This window comes from Genypterus blacodes, unplaced genomic scaffold (assembly GCF_046128005.1).
Source record: "Genypterus blacodes isolate CSIRO-AG114 ecotype Tasmania unplaced genomic scaffold, CSIRO-AGI_Gbla_v1 ptg000147l_1, whole genome shotgun sequence".
NCBI classification, from domain to species: domain Eukaryota; kingdom Metazoa; phylum Chordata; class Actinopteri; order Ophidiiformes; family Ophidiidae; genus Genypterus; species Genypterus blacodes.
This window is the reverse complement of record NW_027466949.1, coordinates 654,378-664,539: the sequence shown is the minus strand read 5'-3', so window position 1 is coordinate 664,539 and position 10,162 is coordinate 654,378. Positions and strand designations below refer to the sequence as shown.

General features: G+C 46.5%; 2 protein-coding genes across 2 annotated transcripts; both read left to right on the top strand.

Moving 5' to 3' along the window:
• Positions 1-835: 835 nt before the first annotated feature.
• On the top strand, positions 836-2,839 carry LOC143012459 (actin, alpha cardiac muscle 1). The gene is made up of 6 exons (XM_076165571.1): positions 836-964; positions 1,056-1,380; positions 1,473-1,634; positions 1,751-1,942; positions 2,430-2,611; positions 2,696-2,839. The coding sequence occupies exons 1-6, from the start codon at positions 836-838 to the stop codon at positions 2,837-2,839; spliced, it is 1,134 nt and encodes a 377-aa protein (XP_076021686.1).
• A 1,401-nt stretch (positions 2,840-4,240) lies between these two features.
• LOC143012474 (gap junction delta-2 protein) lies at positions 4,241-6,453 on the top strand. The gene is made up of 2 exons (XM_076165600.1): positions 4,241-4,624; positions 5,422-6,453. The coding sequence occupies exons 1-2, from the start codon at positions 4,554-4,556 to the stop codon at positions 6,263-6,265; spliced, it is 915 nt and encodes a 304-aa protein (XP_076021715.1). The 5' UTR covers positions 4,241-4,553; the 3' UTR covers positions 6,266-6,453.
• Positions 6,454-10,162: the final 3,709 nt, after the last annotated feature.

The window sequence follows — 10,162 nt, the reverse complement described above, 5'->3', positions numbered from 1 at the left end:
GAGGCAAATGGCTACCAAATATGGAGAAGGGGTCTCTCTGCCCAGCCCTGTCTCACAGAGGCTGGTCAGGGTATAAATTGGGCTGGACTGAGACTCCAGCACCCCCACTTGGTTTACACACTCAAGATCCGGCGCCCGGTGCTGATCTGGTGAGTAGGCGGGCTGCACTGAAGGAGGACTGAATGAGACCAACACATGGATTTATATGAGGATGGATACGGGATTTTAACAGACTTTCATCAGACGCTTCCATTCTGATTAACCACACTTCATCATCCATCCTAACTAGAACTGAAGTTTACCGCCTCATCGACTTTTGGACTTTGGATTTCAACTCATGACCACAGTAAAATAAGGTTCTATCTGTGCTCAGATCTATTTTGAGATTCAGGAGTAACCTTTTGCCACTCTGGTTGACCCCTTATGAAGACTGCCGTTTTGAAATATTAAACCCATAAATTTGACAAATGCAAAGCTTAGTAAGTTCTTAACTCCTTTCCCACCAAAACACGAGATAGAACCTTATAATACAGAAGTCAACAATTGCTATGAAATGTTAAACTATTACTTCTACTACTTTCATACTCAACATATGAACACATGAATGCTGCAGAGATATTGTGATATCCTCATCCTGCTCATTTCACTCCAAGTCATAACGAAATCATCACAAAAGGACCTTTGGCTCATGTGGTGTGTGTTCATCATTGTATGTCTGAGCAGAGGGCAACGTTGTCAATCACCTAAACGATCAATTGGAGGATTTCATTGCTGGATCTAACAGTGCTGTGCGTGTGTGTGTGTGCACGGTGGTGTGTTTTGCAGAGCTGACGCGATGTGTGACGACGAAGAAACTACCGCCCTGGTGTGTGATAACGGCTCCGGCCTGGTCAAGGCTGGTTTCGCCGGGGATGACGCACCTCGCGCCGTCTTCCCCTCCATCGTTGGTCGCCCCCGTCACCAGGTAATGCAAAAGTACACACCCTCAAAACAACGCCTAAGTCGAGGTAAGGGGGCAAAAACGTGATTGACTCCATGTCTCCTTGTGTTATCAGGGCGTCATGGTTGGTATGGGACAGAAGGACTCCTACGTTGGCGATGAGGCCCAGAGCAAAAGAGGTATCCTGACCCTGAAATACCCCATCGAGCACGGCATCATCACCAACTGGGACGACATGGAGAAGATCTGGCACCACACCTTCTACAACGAGCTGCGCGTGGCCCCGGAGGAGCACCCCACCCTGCTGACAGAGGCCCCCCTCAACCCCAAGGCCAACAGAGAGAAGATGACCCAGATCATGTTCGAGACCTTCAACGTCCCCGCAATGTACGTCGCCATCCAGGCCGTGCTGTCCCTGTACGCCTCTGGACGTACCACAGGTAGATGACGGACGCCCCATGTGTTTTTATCTTCACCTTAATGAGAAGCTGCATTGATGATTGATTTCTAACTTATTCACTGTGACCTTTAGGTATTGTGCTCGACTCTGGTGACGGTGTGACCCACAACGTGCCGATCTACGAGGGTTACGCTCTTCCCCACGCCATCATGCGTCTGGACCTGGCCGGTCGTGACCTCACAGATTACCTGATGAAGATTCTGACAGAGCGTGGATACTCTTTTGTCACAACAGGTGCGAATAACACGACAAATAACATGGCACTTCTTAGATAACGCAGAAATACCAAGAGATAGAGAGTGGATAGTGATGAGAGATAACTTGTCATTACACAAATCTGATCCCTGCAGCTGAGCGTGAGATCGTGCGTGACATCAAGGAGAAGCTGTGCTACGTGGCCCTGGACTTCGAGAATGAGATGGCCACCGCTGCTTCTTCCTCTTCCTTGGAGAAGAGCTACGAGTTGCCCGACGGCCAGGTCATCACCATTGGCAACGAGCGTTTCCGTTGCCCAGAGACCCTCTTCCAGCCCTCATTCATCGGTGGGTGTAATGGCAGAACAATGATGACTTTAGACTTGTGGTTGGTTGATGACGCCATCTAATGAACTGTATACAAGCTTGGAATTTCATTGTGCCTCAGTTTCAGAATTAGTAATAATGTCTTTAGTGACTTTTATCTTTTGTGTGATTTAAGCATATTTGTATGAGGATTGTGACGTATTGTTTACTAAAAATAGAAGTGTTTATCGCTTGTATTAGTGGTTGGCTGCCTCACAATGAGCACCAACTGGAGGCTACGGTTCATAAACTCTGTGATTTACAGCTGTGAGACCGATAAGTGGGTGCCAGTTATTCAAATCAGAGGCTTTATTGTTCACATTGACGCAGCTGTAACCAGAGATGTCCAGTCTCAACACCTGTCAGGACAGCTGACGGTGGCGTCACAAGTGCCCCGTGCTTCAGGGGGGTGATGGGGGTGATAAGGGGGCAACAGCAGCAGCAATCTCATCTATGTTTTGCACGGCAGGCATGGAATCTGCCGGCATCCACGAAACTACGTACAACAGCATCATGAAGTGCGACATAGACATTCGCAAGGACCTGTACGCCAACAACGTGATGTCCGGCGGCACAACCATGTACCCCGGCATCGCTGACCGCATGCAGAAGGAGATCACCGCCTTGGCCCCCAGCACCATGAAGATTAAGGTTTGAACTGCAGCTGTTGTATACATATATGGCAACACTCCTTTACAGGCAGGAGTCCTGATATGCAACTCGTTCTGTGCTTAGATCATCGCCCCTCCTGAGAGGAAGTACTCTGTGTGGATCGGAGGCTCCATCCTGGCCTCCCTGTCCACCTTCCAGCAGATGTGGATCAGCAAGCAGGAGTACGACGAGGCAGGCCCCTCCATCGTCCACAGGAAGTGCTTCTAAGCCTCCTTCCCGATTTACGGCTCCAAAGCAGACGTTCATATGTTCATATGTTGTCGTCACATTCTTTGTTTACGCTCAAGTGCAATTTATCTATGGATATGTATAGGTTTATAAATAAATAAAATAAAACGAGACCCGGGGTTTGCAACACATCCATTCCTCCTTAATATGGTGACTGTCTCTGACTCACACAACCTACAGTACACACACACACACACACACCTGTAGAAACGACAGGATGTATGACAGGACCATCTATAATAATGCAAATAGAATGTGACGATCAAACAACAACAACAAAATCCCCCAACATGAAATTCGCTACATTTGATCAAATTTCATGCAGCTGTGTGTGTGTAATGTGTAAGACATGTTTACTAACTGCACCTTAATATAGAGCCGCTGCAAACAATGATCTAATATTAGTCCACGCATGCACCGACCTATAGCTGATCGTATCTCAGAGCGATGTACAGGGCGGGGTCACAGATTCTGCTTCTATTTATAAACCTCCACACACACACACACACACACACACACTGACAGACACAATGGCAGGCAGGCAGGCGGGCGGGCAGGCTGCCTTGTAAAGCGATTATCAGCTCGGATGGCACTTTCACTCTGTCACTGTTCATCCAGAGCATCATCTCTGCCCGAGGAAGGAGGCATGCAGCTCCGCCGTCCAGGCCGGCAGGGAGCCGGTTGAGCCCCGCGGGGAGGCTGCACCTCCTGCACGCACCCGCATGCACAGAGAGAGAGAAATATCGCGATCAAAAGCTGTGCGGTTCCGTTTTCGCTTACAAAGCAACAAGTTCTTAAACGACGAAATAGGCAGAATCTGTATCTGTACGGATCTTTGCATATTCATGATTCGAACAGCAGCACATCAGTTTGACTCCCGAGCTAGAAGCAGCCATTTCCTAGAATAGACGATTGGATCCGATCCTTCCGTCCACATGTGCTCTTGTATACTAATCACTCACACACACACACACACACACACACACACACACACACACACACACACACACACACACACACACACACTTAATGGCGCTGTAGAGGCACTTTGAATGAAAGCATCCACACCAGTGTCCCCTGAATGGCGCTTGCTTGTATATACAATATACTGAAATATTGAAATCAGAAGCCCCGGACTCCTGGCTGAGCTCCACCGACCTGTCTGCACGTCCGTGACGCAAGGGAGGGGTGAGGATGGGTGGGTGGGTGTATGGATGCGGGTGGGAGGGGGGGAGACTACTTAAAGGCGGATTAACGCTGGCAAGACATTAAATCCAACCTCACCTCCATCCAGAAGCAGCGCGCAACCCGTCAAAGCTGATCTGTAGATCGAACGTAGGAGGGTTTATAGTCATCGGCCCCTCACACTCCCATGACAAGGAATAGTGCGGCGGCGTCGTGGGAGCGCTCGGCACACACAGCGGGACGCGCACAGGCGCTGCGCCCTCGGCTCATAACCAAGCAGATAGAAGCGCACAGACAGACAGGCAGAGACAGAGAGAGACGCGGGGACGGCGGGCAGCATCCCCTGCACGATGGAGGCGCTTTTTAACTAAGATCGGACGTTTTGGAGACTGACAACAACCAGAGAGAGAGAGAGAGAGAGACCAGGCGGGAAAGAACGCGCGTTTGTTTTTTCGGAGGGATTTGAACAGAGTGCAGTTGTGCCCTCGTCTTCTCCGGATGATCAGAAATGGGGGAATGGACTATACTAGAGAGGCTCCTGGAGGCTGCTGTCCAGCAGCACTCTACTATGATAGGAAGGTAAGATGGTGAACCAGAGAAACCAGCGAGACAAGAAGACAATCAGCAGCCTCCAGGATCGTCTTTAGCATGGGTTCCAGTCCCCCGTTTCTGTCTTGTGCCTCCTCCAGCAGGGTTCCGCTCCTTCCTGTCTGTGTTGTGGATTTCCTTTTGGTGTTTTTTGGTGTTCACAGATTTTCTTCCTACTTTCCTTCTTCTTCTTCTTCTTCTTCTTCTTCTTTTTCTTTTTTTCTTCTCCTCTCAAAGGAGACAGCAGAGTAATTCAGTTTACAGCCCGGGATTGTGCTGTAAACTCAATCACCCGCAAATTCACACTGAAATTCACACTCATGCACTCATTTACACACCCTTCCATGCACCCATCCACCCATCTGTCGGTGTTTGTTGGTGAGTTTGACTGGTGCACCGCGTGGGAGACGGAGAGAGGGAGTCGGCGTAATCACTCCTTTCCATCCTCACATCTCACACGGAGAGGCGCTTACACACCCCATCGGTCCATCCAGTAATACAGGAACACACCGCATTTAGACACGCAGATGAAACATGTTGGACACATTAATGCCGCATAACAAACCCGAGAGCGTCCTGGTTCAGCACCGGACAGCTCCCTGAACCCAACACACACACAGCGAGGGAGAGAGAGCGAGAGAGACAAACATACACAAATTGGGATTTAAAAAAACGCAAAGTCTATCACACTTTTTTATAAAGAAAGAAAGGAAGAAAAAAAAAAGGAAGAAATCACACATAATTGTTCAAACACTTATTTTCACATTCTTTGTTTGTTTGTTTTGTAGGATCCTACTAACAGTGGTGGTCATCTTCCGGATTCTAATCGTAGCAATAGTTGGAGAGACTGTCTATGACGACGAGCAGACCATGTTTGTTTGTAACACCTTGCAACCGGGCTGCAACCAGGCATGCTACGACAAAGCATTTCCCATTTCACACATCCGATATTGGGTGTTTCAGATCATCATGGTGTGCACGCCGAGCCTTTGCTTCATCACCTACTCGGTGCACCAGTCGGCCAAGCAGAAGGAGCGGCGCTACTCCACCGTCTATTTGACGCTGGATAAGGATCAAGATTCCCTGAAGCGAGACGAGAGCAAAAAGATCAAGAACACCATTGTTAACGGAGTACTTCAAAACACGGAGAACTCCACCAAGGAAGCCGAACCGGACTGTTTAGAAGTCAAAGAGATCCCTAATTCCGCCATGAGAACTACAAAGTCCAAAATGAGGCGCCAGGAGGGCATCTCCAGGTTTTACATCATCCAGGTGGTGTTCAGGAACGCGCTGGAAATAGGCTTTTTGGTGGGCCAGTATTTCTTATACGGATTCAACGTGCCGTCAGTGTACGAGTGCGACCGCTACCCCTGCATCAAAGACGTCGAGTGCTACGTCTCCAGGCCCACGGAGAAGACAGTGTTCCTGGTGTTCATGTTCGCCGTTAGCGGGTTCTGCGTGGTGCTGAACCTGGCGGAGCTGAACCATCTGGGCTGGAGGAAGATCAAGACGGCGGTGCGCGGCGTGCAGGCGCGCAGGAAGTCCATCTACGAGATCAGGAACAAGGACTTGCCGCGGATGAGCGTGCCCAACTTCGGCCGCACTCAGTCCAGTGACTCGGCTTATGTGTAAACGTGCCGGGAAGATGTAAAGGCCGCAAACACACACACACAAACAAACAAACAAACAAACACACAAACACACACACACACGCACACACGCACACACGCACACACTCTCTCACACACACACTCACACACACACACACACAAATATATATATATCTATATCTATAAAGATGGACATGATGGACAGCTCCGCACGCCTAATTCGTGTCATGATCTTATAAAGAGTGGGCAGATTTTGTTCTTTGATTTGGTTGATCTTTTAAGGACTCCATGGCAAGCGTGGGTTACACGTTTGGTTACTTATTTATTATTGCACTGATGCAACTTTTTAGTCAAGTTTATACTCTGTAAAGATGCTAAACGGAGACCATGTTAAAGGTGTTCACACACTCTGTGGGCTGTTCTGCTGTACTTGAAGAGAGAGTCAATGCAAATTGCACTAAGAGGTGAACACTTGAGAGCCTGATCCTTACCCTCCCCAAAAATGTGCTATACTGTCGGTGTTTTTAAAAAAGAAATGAAATGTTTTCCACCTTTTGACACCAACCTAATTCAACGGCACCATACACACAGTGGAGAAAGGAGAAAAAGATACCTACCATCCAGATTGATATATGCATAGATATATGAATCTTTAATGACTATGGTACGAACTACATCAGCGTCATTCATGTTTTGTTGCCTGTGTTGCACCACTGACCTTAACATATGTAACCATTCCATCGCTTCATAGCTGACTTGCAGAACAGTATCTTGGTGACTTCGCTGCAAACGCTGAACGTTTGTGACTTCCTTAATTTCTGACACACCAAAGCGCCCACTGCTTTTTATTTGTGAAGTGTTTCCTTGCTTTATGTGTAATCAAGTGCCATACTTGTATATAAACATAATATATATGTATACATATAAATATATAAATATATAATAATCATCATGAGGAGCTGATTCCCTGCTTGGATTATGCTAAATGCCGCCCAGTTTTTTATTTTGCTTTTAAAAAAATGTATTTGTTGTGATTTCAATGAAAAAGGATATACAGTTTTTCTCTATTTTATTTTGCAAATGACTGGAAAAAGAAATGAAGTGCTAGTCTTTTTTATATACAAGAAGGAAATGTCTCTCACCCCCAATCAAAGCTGATCGAAACTGAAAAATAGCACAAATTGACGTTTTTATCAAAGAATGGGCGATGGAAATCTGCTCTGGTGCTACAGTTTTTCATAGACTGGTTTTAAATGTAACCAAGGGAAAAAAAGAAGACGAACAGATCAGAGAAAAAACCAAACATCTCTTTTTTCTGTCTAAAATAAAAGTGGGATTCATGTACACCAGAAACGTGTGAGCTGCAGTGCTTTGTGTCGCCTCTCCTATCATACAGTGTGAGGTTTGCCTTGCTGCAGTGAAGAGCGTAGCCACACCCACTCGCTATATTAAAAACCCCCCACTGCAGGACACACCTTGACGAGGAGGATCTCATCTCAGCTCCCCGATCGTTCTACTGCAATGTGTTGCCGTGCTGATGCTGCTTTTCATAAGACACGTCAATACTTCAGGGCCGTAACAGAGCAGCAGCCATAGGGAGCTCGTGTCTATATGTGGCGTGCGTGAAAATCAAACATGGCCCTCAGCCTTTACAGTGAGCTTTACATTCACATGATGCTGCTGCCAACTTTGTTTGTGACTTTGACCACAGAGAGAGAGAGAGAGAGAGAGAGAGAGAGATCCTTGCACTCTGCAGGAATGACAAGAAGCCGATCATCATGCTGAATACGATGGTAGCTGCCCTTTCATCCCTCCTTCTCTGGTTTACAGAGAGGAGAGAAGAAACCGGCCTCAGCAGATGACGGGGGGAAGGTTGTGTGCTGCTTGAGAAGGTCATTAAAGAAAAGATGTGGGGGGGGGGAAGAAAGCCTACGCCCACATAAGGGTAGACAGAGAGAGAGGGAGTGATAAATAAAGAGAGAGAGAAACAGAAAGAGAGTGAGATATTCAGCGCCAGCCACTGCAGGTGATGTGGGGCGGAGCTCGGCGTCTCACGGTAGCCCTGCCAGGATGACTCTGCAAAGTGTGGAGAAATGGAGGAGCGGCGCGGTCCTGGCACATCCGTCTCCAAACTCAGCAGGGACCTCGAGATTTCTGCCTAACTCGCAAACTTGAAAAAAAGACAAAAGTGAAGAGAGAGAGAGAGAGAGAGGAGAGAGAGAGAAGGAGAAGGAGAGAGAGAGCCTATTCGTCAACTTCTTCCGATGCAATGCAGTGCAAGAAGCTGTGCTGCTTTGTCTCCCTCCCTCTTTTTTTCCCCCTTCTCTCTGCTCATCTGTCTCTTTTTCAGGCTTTCAGCTGCTCCTTAAGTGTCCTAATGCAAAGCTTATAGAGAAGTAACGAGCTTCAAACATTCACTTTACGGCCCTGCTGATAGAAATAAAACACACTAATGCAAAAGCAGGATTAAATTTGTGAGGATTTTACCGTGCATTTGGCAAATTGAGCTGTTACATTCCAATCAGCAGATGTTTTCATACTTTTATTTGGCTGCAACGTCCAACTTAAATGAATGCATTTACATCACGTACGTGCTTGGCTCAGTACAGATGACACTGTGCCTGTGTGTCATGAGAGCTGCAAGCCACACAAAGAGCTTTTAATCGACGGTGTGATAAAGGAAAATGACACTTTACACATCTAAGACAACTGATTCATACATTTAGGTATAGAGTACATATAGAGAGAGATATATGGAGAGATAAAGCAAACTGTGGAACCTATGCATCTACTTATCTGCAGACCTGAGCCGCCCTGACAACTGCAGCAGCACACACCAAGACTGCACGCAAGCTATTTTAAGACCGCCAGGCAAGCAGCGCAAGAACACCACCAATTTGGTGTGATTGCAGGTGCTTAGAGTAAAGGCAGGGGATTCTCAGAGCCATATTTCACCCCCTGTAACCTCTGGAGACAACCATATATTAAAGGAAAGGTCTTCTCCCTCGATGCAATGTGAGAGAGGAAGAAACGCAGACTGTGAAAATAACAGCCCTTACCTTGATTAGGGGGGGAAATGTCTAATAAAAGAAGTGAGAGAAACTATTACTTCATCTGTGTGTGAATGGTTCAAATTGTGCAATGTTATAATGTTAAATTGCTAAGCTGTAAATACAATTGTGTACAAACGGGAACAAGTGAGTAATGTGGGTATTTGTGAATGAAATGATTGAAATATTTGCAAATTAAATTATTTCTCATTTTGCTATGGAATCATCTTCGTCTTGCTTCTTACTGAGTACACACATTGAAAAACAGGATTTACAGAGATGAGTGTAGTGTTGGATGTTAGGCTTTTATCTTCATCCCAGTGACAGTGTAGATGCAGGATTATGTGAGTATAAAGGAGGAGTGAGTCAGTAGTTTGTGGTTTTGATGAGAGGATCCACAGCACCTTTGTTGGTTCTGCTTTTCTAAACTCCTCCTGATAAAGATGACAGAGATCACATCCTTTGATCCTCTGATTCATATTAGAAAGCAGTGGTGTGGAATTGCAGATGTGATGTATCCTGATCAGGGTGTTTTTAATTTGAGGGACAAGGCCAGAGTGGCAGACATGAGTGATGGAGCTGCAGCTCTGACATCTTTATTAACAATCATGGCTGCCACCTTCCATCATAGTGACAGCTGCACTGGAACAAGACGATGTGGGAGCGCAGCTGAAAAGAGTCCAGTATCCCAGCACATCAATCATAACAAGACTCTACAAATGCAAACACTTATTCTATTCTAATTATGTCTTCATTTGTTTGAATGGAATTGATAGTAATAGTAATAATATTTGGCCTTCATTGGATTTCTGCCATACCACTTTGATTTACACGAGCGTTAATGTTCCTAATGTACACTATATATATTT

Coding starts and splice junctions, on each gene's coding strand:
- LOC143012459 (XM_076165571.1), top strand. CDS start 836: ATGTGTGACGACGAAGAAACTACCGCCCTGGTGTGTGATAACGGCTCC. Junction 1,381..1,472: donor CGCCTCTGGACGTACCACAG/GTAGATGACGGA, acceptor TGTGACCTTTAG/GTATTGTGCTCGACTCTGGT. Junction 1,943..2,429: donor CTTCCAGCCCTCATTCATCG/GTGGGTGTAATG, acceptor TTTGCACGGCAG/GCATGGAATCTGCCGGCATC.
- LOC143012474 (XM_076165600.1), top strand. CDS start 4,554: ATGGGGGAATGGACTATACTAGAGAGGCTCCTGGAGGCTGCTGTCCAG. Junction 4,625..5,421: donor CACTCTACTATGATAGGAAG/GTAAGATGGTGA, acceptor TTTGTTTTGTAG/GATCCTACTAACAGTGGTGG.